At 44.7% G+C, this 18,475-nt stretch overlaps 2 protein-coding genes across 3 annotated transcripts in view; one reads left to right on the forward strand and one right to left on the reverse strand.

Moving 5' to 3' along the window:
- TARBP2 (TARBP2 subunit of RISC loading complex) overlaps positions 1–7,433 on the forward strand; it is a 49,574-nt gene extending 42,141 nt beyond the window's left edge. For both annotated transcript variants that reach the window (XM_040425816.1, XM_040425815.1), the window contains exons 8-9: positions 1,120–1,315; positions 7,141–7,433. In XM_040425816.1, the coding sequence (XP_040281750.1) occupies positions 1,120–1,315; positions 7,141–7,298 (354 nt within the window). In that variant the 3' untranslated portion in view covers positions 7,299–7,433. The remainder of the gene's footprint in view (positions 1–1,119; positions 1,316–7,140) is intronic.
- Positions 7,434–12,619: 5,186 nt separating this feature from the next.
- NPFF (neuropeptide FF-amide peptide precursor) lies at positions 12,620–18,035 on the reverse strand. Its single transcript, XM_040425817.1, has 3 exons — positions 17,901–18,035; positions 15,371–15,489; positions 12,620–12,740 (listed from the first exon to the last, which is right to left on the reverse strand). The coding sequence occupies exons 1-3, from the start codon at positions 18,024–18,026 to the stop codon at positions 12,620–12,622; spliced, it is 366 nt and encodes a 121-aa protein (XP_040281751.1). The 5' UTR covers positions 18,027–18,035.
- Between the last annotated feature and the right edge of the window lie 440 nt (positions 18,036–18,475).

An 18,475-nucleotide genomic window follows, 5' to 3' on the forward strand; every position in this document is an offset into this window, starting at 1 on the left:
TGTTATTTGGGAAAGAGGGGGTATTATCTTCTAGCGCTCTATCCCAATTTGGGAAACTGAATGTCACTGAAAATGTTGTAGGTGTATTCGCTGGGAGCGCAACATGTTCATAAAGTGTCCACAGGAATCCTGATAATGTGAAAAGTCTCTTATAGCTGATCCTTTTATGGTCGATATGAGCTTTGAATTGAAGAAAACTTTAAATCGATATTTGGCTTACCGTCTAGCGTCTGCTGTCTCCCTATTGCTTCAATGGAGCTTTAAATATTTGCCGGCTTATTCAGTCGCTCCATACAGCAAGCTGGTTTAAATTTCGCGGGAGTTCCAAAGATCGCGGGAGTTGCCACTCTGTTCCGCAATTTCCTTTGGTGCAGCTTTCGACGATAAGAATAGTTAATCCTTTACTGTAGAAATTTTCTTCTGTATGGCCATACAGTATTATAGGAGGCTTTTCAATGCAGGTACATCACTTGTTTCACCATACGCGTTACGGGTAGATTCACTCTCCCTTCCTTGACCACTGTTTCCGGGGTCCCGGAAACAGGACTTCATGACTGACGAGTAAAACCCATTTGTATCTAGAAGTATGACAAAATTACTTCTCTCTTACTTTAAAGGGGTTCTGCACTTTGTTTAAACTGATGGTCTATCCTCTGGATAGATCATCCGCATCTGATCGGTGGGGGTCCGACACCCGCCGATCAGCTGTTTGAGAAGGCAGCGGCGCTCCAGCAGCGCCGCGGCCTTCTCACTGTTTACCACTGGCCCAGTGACGTCACGACTTGTATCAACTGGCCTGGGCGGGGCTAAGCTCCATTCAAGGGAACAGAGCTTAGCCGCGCCCAGGCCAGTGATACTAGTCGTGACGTCACTGGGCCTGCGGTAAACAGTGAGAAGGCTTCAGCACCGCTGCCTTCTCAAACAGCTGATTGGCAGGGGTCCCGGGTGTCGGACCCCTGCCGATCAGATGCTGATCTATCCAGAGGATAGATCATCAGTTTAAACAAAGTGCAGAACCCCTTTAAGAGCATAGATTTCACTAGTAATTCGTTCTCTCTTGATACATTTCTGTGTACGGACTGGTTATGAATGAGCGATGCTTTGTTTTGCTATGTGCAGAATACAGGAGGGGGAAGACTGGATGGGAGCAGAGGTCGAGGACTAGCCTGTACTTGGGACTCTTTGCGCAATTCTGCTGGAGAAAAGATCCTTCACCTAAGAAGTCATCCACTTACCATCCTTAATTCTGGCTTCTGTGCCCTGCTGCAAGACCTGTCTGAGGAGCAAAGCTTTCAGATCAGCTATCTTGATATTGGTAAGATGAGGATTTTTTTTCAGCTGTGTTATAGCAATGGGATCGACCTACATGCAGGCCATGCCAACCTAGAGGTTGAAACGCCACCGATCAGGAGGTGTTTGCATATCCTAGTAATGTGCTTTTTGATATTGATGAACTATCCTCAGGGTAGGAGGTGAATGGGAGCGGCACTGCAGTTACCAGGTCCATCCACTACACAGTAAAGTGAGCAGTGTAGTTCTGGAGCCAGAGCTAAAAGGTTTCCTGATGATGGGGTGTCCTGAGGACAGGCCAACAAAATCAAAATTCTGGGTAAGCCTTTTAAAGGGGTTGTGGCATCAGGGACTTTGGCATATTGCTAGGATGTGCCATCAAAGTCAGATGCCCACCTCTGAGACCCGCACCTAAGCTGTAAAACAGGCCCCTAAAAGTAAAGTAGAGCGCATGCGTGGCATGCTCATCATTCATTTCTATGAGAGTTCTAAAAAAAGGTGAGCGAGCATGTTCGGCTATTTTCAGAACTCCCATAGAAATGAATGGATAGTGACTGTGCATGTGGGTTTGCTCTCCACTCACTTCAGGGGGGGGGGGGGCTTCACCCACTCCTGACATTGGTGGCATATCCTAGCGATGTGCCACCAATGCCTCAGATGAGACAAGCCCTTTAACCACCTCAGCCCCCAGTGCTTAAACACCCTGAAAGACCAGGCCACTTTTTACACTTCTGACCTACACTACTTTCACCGTTTATTGCTCGGTCATGCAACTTACCACCCAAATGAATTTTACCTCCTTTTCTTCTCACTAATAGAGCTTTCATTTGGTGGTATTTCATTGCTGCTGACATTTTTACTTTTTTTGTTATTAATCGAAATTTAACGATTTTTTTGCAAAAAAATGACATTTTTAACTTTCAGTTGTCAAATTTTGCAGAAAAAACGAGATCCATATATAAATTTTGCTCTAAATTTATTGTTCTACATGTCTTTGATAAAAAAAAATGTTTGGGTAAAAAAAAAATGGTTTGGGTAAAAGTTATAGCGTTTACAAACTATAGTACAAAAATGTGAATTTCCGCTTTTTGAAGCAGCTCTGACTTTCTGAGCACCTGTCATGTTTCCTGAGGTCCTACAATGCCCAGACAGTACAAACACCCCACAAATGACCCCATTTCGGAAAGTACACACCCTAAGGTATTTGCTGATGGGCATAGTGAGTTCATAGAACTTTTTATTTTTTGTCACAAGTTAGCGGAAAATGATGATTTTTTTTTTTTTTTTTTTTTTTTTTTTTCTTACAAAGTCTCATATTCCACTAACTTGTGACAAAAAATAAAAAGTTCTATGAACTCACTATGCCCATCAGCGAATACCTTGGGGTCTCTTCTTTCCAAAATGGGGTCACTTGTGGGGTAGTTATACTGCCCTGGCATTCTAGGGGCCCAAATGTGTGGTAAGGAGTTTGAAATCAAATTCTGTAAAAAATGACCTGTGAAATCCGAAAGGTGCTCTTTGGAATATGGGCCCCTTTGCCCACCTAGGCTGCAAAAAAGTGTCACACATCTGGTATCTCCGTACTCAGGAGAAGGTGGGGAATGTGTTTTGGGGTGTCATTTTATATATACCCATGCTGGGTGAGAGAAATATCTTGGCAAAAGACAACTTTTCCCATTTTTTTATACAAAGTTGTCATTTGACCAAGATATTTATCTCACCCAGCATGGGTATATGTAAAAAGACACCCCAAAACACATTCCTCAACTTCTCCTGAGTACGGGGATACCAGATGTGTGACACTTTTTTGCAGCCTAGGTGGGCAAAGGGGCCCATATTCCAAAGAGCACCTTTCGGATTTCACTCCTCATTTTTTCCTGAATTTGATTTCAAACTCCTTACCACACATTTGGGCCCCTAGAATACCAGGGCAGTATAACTACCCCACAAGTGACCCCATTTTGGAAAGAAGACACCCCAAGGTATTCCGTGAGGGGCATGGCGAGTTCCTAGAATTTTTTATTTTTTGTCACAAGTTAGTGGAAAATGATGATTTTTTTTTTTTTCATACAAAGTCTCATATTCCACAAACTTGTGACAAAAAATAAAAACTTCCATGAACTCACTATGCCCATCAGCGAATACCTTGGGGTCTCTTCTTTCCAAAATGGGGTCACTTGTGGGGTAGTTATACTGCCCTGGCATTCTAGGGGCCCAAATGTGTGGTAAGTAGGTAAATGACCTGTGAAATCCGAAAGGTGCTCTTTGGAATGTGGGCCCCTTTGCCCACCTAGGCTGCAAAAAAGTGTCACACATCTGGTATCTCTGTATTCAGGAGAAGTTGGGGAATGTGTTTTGGGGTGTCTTTTTACATATACCCATGCTGGGTGAGATAAATATCTTGGTCAAATGCCAACTTTGTATAAAAAAATGGGAAAAGTTGTCTTTTGCCAAGATATTTCTCTCACCCAGCATGGGTATATGTAAAATGACACCCCAAAACACATTCCCCAACTTCTCCCGATTACGGAGATACCAGATGTGTGACACTTTTTTGCAGCCGAGGTGGGCAAAGGGGCCCATATTCAAAAGAGCACCTTTCGGATTTCACAGGTCATTTTTTACAGAATTTGATTTCAAACTCCTTACCACACATTTGGGCCCCTAGAATGCCAGGGCAGTATAACTACCCCACAAGTGACCCCATTTTGGAAAGAAGAGACCCCAAGGTATTCGCTGATGGGCATAGTGAGTTCATGGAAGTTTTTATTTTTTGTCACAAGTTAGTGGAATATGAGACTTTGTATGAAAAAAAAAAAAAAAAAAATAAGCATTTTCCACTAACTTGTGACAAAAAATAAAAAATTCTAGGAACTCGCCATGCCCCTCACGGAATACCTTGGGGTGTCTTCTTTCCAAAATGGGGTCACTTGTGGGGTAGTTATACTGCCCTGGCATTTTCCAGGGGCCCTAATGTGTGGTAAGTAGGTAAATGACCTGTGAAATCCTAAAGGTGCTCTTTGGAATATGGGCCCCTTTGCCCACCTAGGCTGCAAAAAAGTGTCACACATGTGGTATCGCCGTATTCAGGAGAAGTTGGGGAATGTGTTTTGGGGTGTCATTTTACATATACCCATGCTGGGTGAGAGAAATATCTTGGCAAAAGACAACTTTTCCAATTTTTTTATACAAAGTTGGCATTTGACCAAGATATTTCTCTCACCCAGCATGGGTATATGTAAAATGACACCCCAAAACACATTCCCCAACTTCTCCTGAGTACGGCGATACCAGATGTGTGACACTTTTTTTGCAGCCTAGATGCGCAAAGGTGCCCAAATTCCTTTTAGGAGGGCATTTTTAGACATTTGGATACCAGACTTCTTCTCACGCTTTGGGGCCCCTAGAATGCCAGGGCAGTATAAATACCCCACATGTGACCCCATTTTGGAAAGAAGACACCCCAAGGTATTCAATGAGGGGCATGGCGAGTTCATAGAAATTTTTTTTTTTTGGCACAAGTTAGCGGAAATTGATATTTTTAATTTTTTTCTCACAAAGTCTCCCGTTCCGCTAACTTGGGACAAAAATTTCAATCTTTCATGGACTCAATATGCCCCTCACGGAATACCTGGGGGTGTCTTCTTTCCGAAATGGGGTCACATGTGGGGTATTTATACTGCCCTGGCATTCTAGGGGCCCTAAAGCGTGAGAAGAAGTCTGGAATATAAATGTCTAAAAAATTTTACGCATTTGGATTCCGTGAGGGGTATGGTGAGTTCATGTGAGATTTTATTTTTTGACACAAGTTAGTGGAATATGAGACTTTGTAAGAAAAAAAAAAAATCAATGTGATCAATGACAGGGGGGTGATCAGGGAGTCTATATGGGGTGATAACCACAGTCATTGATCACGCCCGTGTAAGGCTTCATTCAGACGTCCGGATGCGTTTTGCGGATCCGATCCATCTATCAGTGCATCCGTAAAAATCATGCGGACATCTGAATGGAGCTTTACAGGGGGGTAATCAATGACAGGGGGGTAATCAGGGAGTCTATATGGGGTGATCACCACAGTCATTGATCACGCCCCTGTAAGGCTTCATTCAGACGTCCGGATGCGTTTTGCGGATCCGATCCATCTATCAGTGCATCCGTAAAAATCATGCGGACATCTGAATGGAGCTTTACAGGGGGGTAATCAATGACAGGGGGGTAATCAATGACAGGGGGGTGATCAGGGAGTCTATATGGGGTGATCACCACAGTCATTGATCATGCCCCTGTAAGGCTTCATTCAGACGTCCGGATGCGTTTTGCGGATCCGATCCATCTATCAGTGCATCCGTAAAAATCATGCGGATATCTGAATGGAGCTTTACAGGGGGGTAATCAATGACAGGGGGGTGATCACCACAGTCATTGATCATGCCCCTGTAAGGCTTCATTCAGACGACCGGATGCGTTTTGCGGATCCGATCCATGTATCAGTGCATCCGTAAAAATCATGCGGACATCTGAATGGAGCTTTACAGGGGGGTAATCAATGACAGGGGGGTGATCACCACAGTCATTGATCATGCCCCTGTAAGGCTTCATTCAGACGTCCGGATGCGTTTTGCGGATCCGATCCATCTATCAGTGCATCCGTAAAAATCATGCGGACATCTGAATGGAGCTTTACAGGGGGGTAATCAATGACAGGGGGGTAATCAATGACAGGGGGGTGATCAGGGAGTCTATATGGGGTGATCACCACAGTCATTGATCATGCCCCTGTAAGGCTTCATTCAGACGTCCGGATGCGTTTTGCGGATCCGATCCATCTATCAGTGCATCCGTAAAAATCATGCGGACATCTGAATGGAGCTTTACAGGGGGGTAATCAATGACAGGGGGGTGATCACCACAGTCATTGATCATGCCCCTGTAAGGCTTCATTCAGACGACCGGATGCGTTTTGCGGATCCGATCCATGTATCAGTGCATCCGTAAAAATCATGCGGACATCTGAATGGAGCTTTACAGGGGGGTAATCAATGACAGGGGGGTAATCAATGACAGGGGGGTGATCAGGGAGTCTATATGGGGTGATCACCACAGTCATTGATCACGCCCCTGTAAGGCTTCATTCAGACGTCCGGATGCGTTTTGCGGATCCGATCCATCTATCAGTGGATCCGTAAAAATCATGCGGACGTCTGAATGGAGCTTTACAGGGGGTTGATCAATGACAGGGGGTGATCAGGGAGTTTATATGGGGTGATCAGGGGTGATTAGGGGTGATCAGGGGCTAATAAGGGGTTAATAAGTGACGGGGGGGGGGGGTGTAGTGTAGTGTAGTGGTGCTTGGTGCTACTTTACTGAGCTACCTGTGTCCTCTGGTGGTCGATCCAAACAAAGGGGACCACCAGAGGACCAGGTAGCAGGTATATTAGACGCTGTTATCAAAACAGCGTCTAATATACCTGTTAGGGGTTAAAAAAAACACATCTCCAGCCTGCCAGCGAACGATCGCCGCTGGCAGGCTGGAGATCAACTCTCTTACCTTCCGTTCCTGTGAGCGCGCGCGCCTGTGAGCGCGCGCGCCTGTGTGCGCGCGTTCACAGGAAGTCTCGCGTCTCGCGAGATGACGCGTATATGCGTGACTGTGCGCAGCGCTGCCACCTCCGGAACGCGATCCTGCGTTAGGCGGTCCGGAGGTGGTTAAGGATCCAAGAGAAACTTAAAAAAATAAAATAAAATTATATATAATGTAATGGATCTGCAGAGCACCAACTGAGTGGTATTGAGGGGTGGACCTACCCAAATTCTAACAGATTTCATATCCTATCTAATCTTTTTCCTCAGATGAGTGTAGTTTGAGTGGCCTGTACCAATGTCTTGTGGAGCTTTCGACACAACCCACGACTGTATGTCACGGTTCTGCTGCCACGAGAGAAGCAGCCCGAGCTAACGCTGCACACAACGCGCTGCAGTATCTGAAAATCATGGCTGGCAGTAAGTGAACGTGAAGAAGAGAGAAGAACAGAAATCTGCTTAATTTTTTTGGGTTACTCAAGGACTCAACACCAGAAGAGCCTAAGCCTCTATACTATGTGCACCGCAAAGCCCCCATATATGCTCCAACAAAATGTGACCAACCGTGGCTGAAAAACAGTGCTGCTACTTTAGAAATCTACCGCAAGCTCACCATCCGATAAGACTGAGGATGAGCTTGTGGTAAATTTTATCAATCAGGTCCATGTTTTCCTGTCAGCTGTTGAATCTAAATACTTGATCCCATTCATAGTACTGGGGGAGAAAAGAGGGCGCCCCCCCCCCCCCACACACACACATGCATGATTACATTGCACAGGTTCCTATTTATTTTGCGGCCTTTAATGTGACCAATGTTCATCTTAAAGGTGACAAATTATTTTGTTTGTAAGAAGGTGCTTTTTGGCACTTGTCCAAGTGTCCATTATTTACCTCAAGGATCAGCACAGTGGACCGAAGACTCATAAGAACGTGAGATCTACCGTCAGGAACATGAAATAGATGGATCCAACCAGAAACACGCCACCTGTATCGGACGCTTTAATAGCTTATATACATTTATTAGAGAGAGCTATTATTTTGGACCAACTGTCTTGTGTCTGTAGTATTTACTGTACAGGACTGTGCTAAAGCCGTCCTGATCCAGTTCCTGGAGAACATATGAATTGGTTTCATGAGATGATGTAGGTATTTTTGAGTATTAAAAGACATCTTTTCATTCAAGTGCAGAATTGTAAATATAAATTCTACTTGACAGCAATTTTTTGTTCCTTGATTTATTAAATGAGTGGCTTATTAAAAGCACCATGGTCCAGGAGACTGGGTTTGTCCCATGAGAAATATTCTACAGTTTTCAAACCAGCACTTGAACCTGAAAACTTTTGTAATTGCATCTAATAAAAAAATGTATTATATAATAACTCTCTCAGTAACTGTATAGCGCCACCTGCTGTTTGCTCTTTTTCTACATTCTCTGCCGTGCTCACTGAAATGGAAGCACATGCTCAGTTCCATCTTTCAACTTTCTTCAACTGCAGCAGAAAGGACATGCCCCTTAATCTGACAGCTTGAAATCTAGCAGAACAATTAGAGCAATGAATGGGGATCTCTCTTGATCAATGTGATGTACAGGTATGGTTCTAGAAGTTGTCATGTATTAGTTTATGTATATAGGCGGCCCACGTAGTTGCTGTGGGGCCTGAGTTCATGGAAGGTCCCACGCCCTATTTCTCTAGTTATGCATTTATCATTGCCACAGTCTTCCGTCCCGAGTCCCTATCTAGGACCTGGGCGGCCCCTGCTTCCCCTCTGCTCAGGCCAACCCCCCCTTTGGGTGCAAACCACCGATGGGCGATGTCCCACCTGTGAGCTTTCTCTTTCTGACAGACCTTGACCCAGCCAGTGACATACTGCAACGCCGCTCATTCTCCTCTGTTTGCTGGGCACTCGCACTGCACTGGCCAATCAGCATTAAGTGGTGCAAAGCTCGTGCTGTTGATTGGCCAGTGTGCGAGTCGCAGAGCAGAACTGTGCAGGCGGGTGGATGGGCAGGACGCAGTCTTGTGCTTACCGCGCTCACGTCACGCGCTGCAGTTGCCACTGCCACCACCTGCCTCATACTGCCACCAGTTCCACTGAGACCCAAGTCCCAACTCCAACCAGCCCCCAGCAGCGCCGGCTTGCCCCTGGCCTGTTGTGTGCCACTGCCAATCTGCCACCAAGGACAAAGTAAGTTGTACACTCAGAGTGTGTCACTCACTGCTGTATGTTTAAAAAAAGTTCAGTGGGGATGGTTATTGGTGGGAAGAGGGAAGCAAGCAGAGTTCCTACAGGGTTGGGGGGCACTGTTCTATAAGGCTTATTATATAGAGGACTAAGGACAGTGCACCGCTCCTGTCGTTTAACCCCTCAGGTGCTGCGATCAACGCTGATCACGGCACCTGTAAGTGAAGGCAGAGAGATGTGGATCAGAGCCCCAGCAGTGTGAACACCAATATATTAAATGTTTAAATCACCCCAATTTTACATATAAAAATAATCGTATTAGGTATTGCCGCGCCTGAAAATGTCTGCACTATTTAAAAAAAAAAAAAACTACTACGCTGTAACGGAAAAAAATTAATAAATTAAAAACACGCAAGGGCAGGTGGTGGGATGGGCCAGGGGTGGGTGGAATTAGGGGGCCCAATTCAGATTCTTGCTATGGGGCCTATTGATTTTTATGTACTCCCCCTGTTAATGGGATAAACCCCCCTTTAAGAGCTTAGAAAAGGATCCTGTCTCCCCAGGAGTGCAGGTATGGGCAACTGAACACTCAGATTTTCCAATAAAAACAACACCTATCCACTGTTGATGTCTACTGGCTTGAGGTTCCCCTGCTTAGACCCCTGTGATCAATAGAATGAGGAACTGGGGACTTTGGACCACAAAGTGGTTGTCCCACGGCAAGGTGGGGCTAAGCGCTGGCCCCAGATACCTGGACTTATGGAAACAGCTGAGCCCTCCACGGTTTCCATAACTCCCATTGCAGTGAACGAAGGCTACGCAAACAGTAGCAGAACAAGCACCACTGCTTCCATAACTCTGGTGCTGCTGTTTGCGTAGCTCTCATTCGCTACAATGGAAGTTATAGAAATGGTGGAGCGCCAGCCCATCTTGCTGTACAAATGGTGAGAAGGGACACTAAAACGCAAGCCACGGGGATTCATCAGGTTTGAGGGTATATGAATATTTCTGTTATACTCTAGAACAGGGATGCTTAACCTGTAGCAAAACTACAGCTCTCAGCTGTTGGCTGCGCAAGCATACTGGGAGTTGTAGTTTTTCAACAGCTGGAGAGCCGCACATTGGGCTTCCTTGCTCTAGGACAACACCTTCAGACACTAACGTCACTGATTGGACATTGTCAAACTTTGTAGGAACACACCCACATGTATTTCTAAATCTCTAGGAGGAATAATAGAGGAACTGCACAACATAGAGATATAGGTAAAGATGCTCCAGAATTGTTTCATGAAGAATATAGGTTTACCTTTTGCTACCGCAAAACTACTTTATCGGTCTCTCTGCGTAGCATCGTTATAGCATTGGGACGTTGGAGCGTTTGTGTAATCTGATCCTACAATCACATAGTACTCCATCCTTTTACCAGCTTCTTGTAGCTCTCATACTCTGGAGCGTTCTAAAGGCATCTGTGCTCAGGGTAGGTTGCTAAAATTCACATGATGTTCCAGAGGAGACTTCTAGGCTGCATTTTCTTCAGGTAAGGTTTCTTATAGGTTGCATCAAAAGGGGCTCATAGTAGATGAGAATGTCGTTCTACCACTTTACGAGTGACTAATCAGACTACTTGGACTGTCACCCTCCCCTACACTGTAAAATTAATACCCCACCCTGTTTTTTTGTTTTTTTTCTCCCTGTCCTGTTGCACTGGGGCAGATGCTACTGGATGCAGTTGCCACCTATTGGCTGGAGAGAAGTTTGAGTCCCTTGAATCAAATTTGTAGCACAGCCCTTTTGGAGCTCATACTTCTCCGTCATTAACCATTATAAATGAAACTTCCTGAATTCAAAAAGGACTGAGGTTGGTTGGTCAGGTTTGAGTTTTGTAATACTTCTTGCTGAATCCCCATTGTTGTGCTGCTGGTAGGACATAAGGAAAGTTAGGATGTCGAACATTAATCTGTTTTCCCTTAGTGCTAACAGCAGCACAAATAACCCACCCTATTCTTTATTTTACTTTTATAACTACACACTGAGGGTATTAGTCACCCTCCCCTATACCATAAAGGTGTTTGTTTACTTATTAAGCTTCCATTTATCCTACCAGTTCAAAGGGGCAGAATTACCCCATTGTTGTGCTGCTGTTAGGGAAAACAGACTAACTTCTACACCAATGCAAGAGCAGTTACTGTAAGAACAGTGAGACAAAGGCGGTTGTAAGGATGAACTCACTAAAAGAGTTCAAGAGGGACCTGGATGTATTTCTGTAGTGTAATTATATTACATGTTATAGTTGCTAGATTTCTGGAGAAGGGTCAATGATCCATTGAGTTAATCTGATTGTCAGATTTTGGGGCAGGAAGATTTTTTTTTCCTCCCTATAATGTGAAAAATTGCTTTCTACCTTGGGTGTTTTGTCATCTTCTGGTGAAACATTGCAGAATAAGTCTAGTTTCACACTAGAGTTAGAGAAATCCAGCAGGCATGTTCGGCAGGGAGCAGCTTTTTTTCCCCCGATCTGGGATTGCTGGAAACAACATAATTGCTGTCCGGCCCCATTAACTATAATAGGGACGAGCGGAGTTCTGGGTGCAACTTGGCAAATATGCAGAGAATCGGCTGGACTAAAACTGCGCACTAGTGTGAAACTAGCCTAATAAACTGAAGTGGATCATTGTTACAGGGAATGTCACCACTGTAGACCCTTTTTACTGTTTGCATGGCCCTAGAGCTCTGCTATAGCCATGTGTACATGTACCAAATCCATGTGCTCTAACCCCCAGAATAACATGATATGCTAATTAGGTTGAAAAGATCCCATGGGGCTGTACTTATACCTGCTGGAGCCAAGCGTTGCCCATCAGCAGTGTGCCCCGCTCTCCTTCTACTAACAGAGAGGTCATCATGCGGCCAGCAAGCATACTTTCACCTTTCTGTGTGGGCCCACATGGTCTGTATGCTCAGCCGCTTCATTAACTGACCTGGGATGTGCCAACCGCCTGCTGCTTATGGGAAGAAAGAAGAGTGAGCAGGAGCTGGGCTCCACAGTGGAGAAGTTGTCCCGTTTTTGTATGCAATAGGCATTGTTACATCGTGCGGAAAATGCGGGACACACAGCAGGTATCGGTGTTTTCTGGACTGCAAAACGGATACAGTCGTGTGAATACCTCCTTAAGGTGATTAATGCAACGACCGCAAACAGCAGCTGTAAACTATTTTATTCATATCACAATCAAGAATAAAAGGAACTCGCTACATAATGTGATACAAGGTGTTATATACAAAGACTGGTGTGTTGTCTATCACCCTGAAGGATTGTGTAATATATTTACAGGAGATCTGACCATTCAGAGAGGCTGCTGATGAGATTATGTCCCAACGCAATGCTAATATGCAGTAACCCATAGCAAACCAATGAGGCATTTGTGATCTGTATGCCTGCCAAAAGCGGATACAAAGCTTAGTGCTGGTATACAGCAATGGCTGACTGCACTGTGAAATAATTCCTGAAGTGCAATGCAGCCAGTGCAAGCTCTGAGGGTGGCCTGGACGCTGGTTGACACATGAATTATTTTTTTCTGCCAAAGCGTTGGGGCACGGCCAAACTCCAAAACTGCGGCGCTGAGTCCCATCCTCGAGAATGGATCCTGCTGTCTCCTTGCATGGGACTGTGCTCATCTCTTCCAAACCTTAAATAAAAAGGGGATTCAAAGAAGCAAATTTATATTCGTGCAATAGTGAAAGCAGAGTGTAATATCAGTTTGTTATATTAGCTACATTCAGGATATAATGAAAGGAAGACTTAAAGAGGACCTTTCACTAGATTAAAAAATCTAAACTAAGTATACAGACATGGAGAGCGGCGCCCAGGGATCTCCCTGCACTTACTATTATCCCTGGGCGCCGCTCCGTTCTCCCGGTATAGGCTCCGGTATCTTCATATGTTAGGCTCCACCCAGGGGAACCTGCCGGGGTCTCTTTCTCCTATGCTGTAGCGCTGGCCAATCGCAGCGCTCAGCTCATAGCCTGAGAGGTTTTTTTTTCTCTCAGGCTATGAGCTGAGCGCTGCGATTGGCCAGCGCTACAGCATAGGAGAAAGAGACCCCGGCAGGTTCCCCTGGGTGGAGCCTAACATGTGAAGATACTGTGAGAACAGAGCGCGCCCGGGGATAACAGTAAGTGCAGGGAGATCCCTGGGCGCCGCTCTACATGTCTGTATAGTTAGTTTAGATTTTTTAATCTAGTGAAAGGTCCTCTTTAAGGCTACTTTCACACTTGCGGCAGAGTGATCCGGCAAGCAGTTCCGTCGCCGGATCCGGCAAAACGTATGCCAACTGATGGCATTAGTAAGACTGATCAGGATCCTGATCAGTCAAAAAAAATACATTGAAATGCCAGATCCGTCTTTCCGGTGTCATCCGGCAAAACGGATCCGGCATTTATTTATTTTCACCTTTTTTTCGCATGCGCAGACCGGAAGGACGGATCTGGAATTCCGGTATTTTGAATGCCGGATCCGGCACTAATACATTCCTATGGGAAAAAAAATGCTGGATGCAGCATTCAGGCAAGACTTCCGTTTTTTTCAACGGAGATAAAACCGTTCACATGCTGCAGTTTTCTCTTTTGCCTGATCAGTCAAAAGACATCCTGATGCATCCTGAACGGATTACTCTCCATTCAGCATGCATGGGGATATGCCTGATCAGTTCTTTTCCGGCATTGAGCCCTTTTGACGGAATCAGTGCCGGAAAAGAAAAACGCTGGTGTGAAAGTACCCTTAGGCTTCATTTAGGCAATAGAAAGCACGTTTCACTGTCTGTTTTACATCAGCAAATCCTGCCCTGACAGGAGGTCTAATCATCAGAACTTACAGCATAGTATGTCCCTACGATGCGGTTAGTTTGGATCATTAGAGGAATGGGTGCTTCATTCGCAGGTGTGCCATCCATACAGCACAATGGACAAATCAACTCGTATTCTCCATCCATAGTGGTAAGCAGCGGGATTGGTCAGATTGTGAAATGTACACATGTAATGTCATGATGCCCTATAGGCTACATATCATGCAATATCGTGTACACCTAAAGGGAGACGTCACTGGCCTCATCACTATAGTGCCAGATAGGCTTAGCTCGTCTGACTCCAGCTCTTCCATTCATATAGCAATACGTGGCTCCCTTCCAGATAAAATGCTTTTATGAAACATGCAGATGATGCCTATAGAGCAGGCATCCTCAAACTGCTGACCTTTAGCTGTTGCAAAACTACAACTCCCAGCATGCCTGATCAGCCTACGGCAGGGCATTGTGGGAGTTGTAGTTTTACAACAGCTGGAGGGCCGCAGGTTGAGGATGCCTGCTATAGAGCAATGAGGGTGGTGCCAGTGCACTCATTGCACAGAAGCCAGGCAGTAGGTACATGATCTCACCTGGTCCTGCCAATCAACACCCGAAGGAAGGGCCAGGCAGTGAATAGATCTGAACTTGAGCAATGGCAGCACCCTTTTCGCACTAAAGACAATTTGCATAGTTCAAAAAAGCCAATTGTATCTGCATGGGAGCCACGGATCACTATAAGGCCCCTTTCACACGAGCGAGTTTTCCGTACAGCTGCAATGCTCGAATGAAATGCTTTGCTCCTGCCCTGATTCCTGACCCGTTCATTTCTATGGGTCTGTGTACATGAGCGTTGTTTTTCACGCATCGGTTCTGCGTTACGGGACAATCGCAGCATGTTCTATATTCAGCGTTTTTCACACAGCCCGGGCCCCATAGACGTAAATGGGGCTTCTGTGAAAAACGCATTGCATCCGGAAGCAAAGCGTTTTTGACTGATGGTTGCTAGGAGATGTTTGTAATTCTTCAGTTTATTTTTCACGCGCGTGCAAAACACATCAAAACTGATTGCACCAGTGCGGGAAAAAACGGAACCACTGAACGCAATTGCAGACAAATTGACTGAACTTGCGTGCAAAACCTTCAGTTTTTTCCTGAACAGATCCGGAAACAATCCGTATCGTTCGTGTGAAAGGGGCCTAAGAATGGCACAGTTAGAATCAGGAGAGCTAAGTGTCAATTGTTTGTGTTGATCCCCGACTGATGTATCCCCGACTCAATCTTGTTAAAAATACAGAAAAAATATGCACCAAAAAGCACGCAAAATCTGTGATAAATAGTGTGAATTTATGTGTGTTTTTTAATGCCGATTTTCTGCATGCAACTCCGCCGTGTGCAGGTACCCTAAATCTCCTAAGTATAAAGGGACACACAGTGACCCAGTGCAGAATAATAAAATAACACACCGACTGTGCCACTACCTTTGTGGTTGGAACTGGAAGGAGCTACGGGCATTTCTGCTGTGCAGGATGGTTCTGAGCAAGGAATTCAGCCCAATCTTGTCCTCCGATAAGGGCTGTGATGAGAAACTTTCATCCAGCTGAAATGCAGGTACAAGAAAATATGTTCAATAAAAACATAATCATAGAAAGTATGAACACTTGTAGTTCTCTCAACACCACAGCTTTCTTAAAACCCCCATTTAGTTATGGCACATGTCTGAGCTGCAGTTTAAAGCATGGGAGAGGAACAGAGCAGCAGAATGAACCACTGATGTAACAGAATTACAAAGAGAGGTGAACCTGTTTGAGGTAGGCTTCCATCTGAGGATATTTCGTTGCTGTACCAAGTGAGCTCAACCAATTTCATCAAAATGTGCACTAAGGGCATGGCCACGTGTTTCGGTTTTCCTGATGAAGTTTTGAGAGCCAAAATCACTGACTGTTAAAGTGGCCTTAGGCTACTTTCGCACTCGCGTTTTGGGCGGATCCGTCATGGATCTGCAAAAACGGATCTGTTACAATAATACAACCGCATGCATCCATCATCAACGGATCTGTTTGTATTATCTGTAACATAGACAAGACGGATCCGTCATGAACTCCATTGAAAGTCAATGGGAGACGGATCAGTTTTTTTATTGTGTCAGAGAAAATGTTTGGCTCAGTTTCGGAAAAGCGGACAGCGAAACGCTGCAGGCAGCGTTTTGGTGTCCGCCTCCAGAGCGGAATGGTGACTGAACGGAGGCAAACTGATGCATTCTGAGCGGATCCTTTTCCATTCAGAATGCATTAGGGCAAAACTGATCCGTTTTGGACCGCGTGTGAGAGCCCTGAACGGATCTCACAAACGGAAAGCCAAAACGCCAGTGTGAAAGTAGCCTTACTTGATGGATTGCAGTCATAATTGCCAACATTTGACAATAGACATCAGGGAGATTCTAAAAAAATAATTCCCCATACATTTATATAGGACATGTCAAGATTGTGTTGTCAGAGAGAAGTTTTAGGAATGTCACCCTGCTCTGCTGTGCATATTATTGTAATTGATCTTCCCGAATGGCAGGTTTCCTTGTGATCAAGGTTGCTGCTGCCAGGAAGACTGATGTGTTTAATTGATTATTCTGAAGAATCGACTTAAGTTCTTTGGAGGTTTGTGACTAATATGCCCCAAGGATCCATTGCGAGACCCATAAATCTGCCTGATGTTGTGTAACACTTCAGGATTCGGAATCACAACTGTCGAGACTTGTCTACTGCTCACTTATTGGAGCCATTGTAGTCAAACGAGGCTTCAATTTATCTCAGTTCTTTTTTCCTTGCCTACAGATGAACAAGGAGCCAAGACCTCATTCAGACAGCTGTTTTGCACCAGTATTAAACTGCCTACATTCCCCATGTAATACTCAGACACCACACTGTTCTACTTAACCAAATTTGCAGCACCATAGACTGTAAGTTCAGGTAAAAGGGTTGTCCAAGTTGAAACATCTTGGGAGCAAACATCAGGAAGGCTAATAAAATACCTTAAAAAACTTGACTCACCTTTCTGTTCCCGCAGCAATCCAGCGCTACTGCTCTGTCTCCTAAGCCAGGCTGCAGCAGTGACATCCCATATACTGCTGCAGGGAATCACTGACCTCAGCAGTCTCATGCCATACACCTCTGAGGCCAGTTTTTGGCTCTAGTGGTCTATGGCAGGGTTCCTCAAAAAGATTCCCCTAGTATTGATCAGGTGATATAATTAGTGTCAGTGCGTCAAGACTTACCACAGGTATTCATTCTGTGGCATATTCTCAAATCATAATCGGTAGGTGGGACCTGAAGACTGGAGTTGAGGAACACTGGTCTATGGGACATCAAGGCTGATTTGCCTCCATGAAGTTTCAACTCAGAAAAGACCTCATGTGTTACATCCCCAATGCATAAAGTTAAATACAACTATGATATACTTGTCAGTGTGAGATCTTAGGCTGGTGGGTTCTAGGACGTGAATCATGGGCTTGAATTTGTCATGGATTTCCCTACCTTATTACTCTGGTTTTAAAATCTTCCCTTACGAGACAGTTGACTTACCATTTCCTCATAATCTTTTCATTAAAAACTGGAGAACCCCTTTCATTTCTAAACACACATAGGATCATTATAATTTATACGACTTGTCAGAGAGTGACATATCTGGGCATCGTAGAACAGGGGCTGAACAGCTTTGGCTCTTAATAGCCTATTACCGAATCTGAAATGGTTGTGATGCTATAGCTGTGCCCTCAATCCATCGAAAGTAAAAAAATGTGTTACGGTAACCCATTTCTTACTCCAAGACCCGGGACATTAGTGTTGACTCCAGAAATGGAAGTTTTTGAACTTGACCAAGTGACATGCTGGAAAAGAATACATCTTCTCTGTAATAACCGACCCGCATTGATAGCGTCATATCATCGTGAATACGATTATTTCATTAAAAAGTAGTAAATAAAATGTCCAAAAAAAATCTTACCCTTCCAGGACTTACCTGTGAGTCGAGGAAACTTGGGGGTACCTCCATGAAGTTTTCAGGTGACTCATCTCCTGCCTGATGAGTCTGAGCACTCCTGGCACAGGAAAGTAGAGCGAGGAGCATGAGAGTTAGTATCTCCATGGCTGAGGATGTGAGATGTGACAGAACAGGCACAGGTCTTGTGTATATAAGATGTGGACTACCTGGGAGGAGCCAGCATCCTTACAAGGTGCATATGGTGATTAATCTGTGGAGCACCACATGTTATTGTCACACTATGACGGTTGAGATGTGGCCCCCAGAAGATGAAATACTCCCTGGAGTGTGTGTAAAGCTCCCCACAACGTTATTACTGGGATAAATCCAGTTAATTTGTGCTTAAACCCCTTTTTGTGGACTCTTAATTGAAAGCTGTTTGTCCTGTTAATGTATCAGGTCCCAGTGGACAGATCTAGCGGTGATTTGCTCATCCTTGTAGACAACAGAAATTTGGTTTTAAAGTGAATAACTGCAGCTAAGTGTGAGGCATTCTGGTTGTCCATTTCTATTAGATTGGTATGTTTCCTAAATATAAAGGAACAATTCATACC

Source organism: Bufo bufo, chromosome 3 (genome assembly GCF_905171765.1).
Source record: "Bufo bufo chromosome 3, aBufBuf1.1, whole genome shotgun sequence".
Classification (NCBI taxonomy): domain Eukaryota; kingdom Metazoa; phylum Chordata; class Amphibia; order Anura; family Bufonidae; genus Bufo; species Bufo bufo.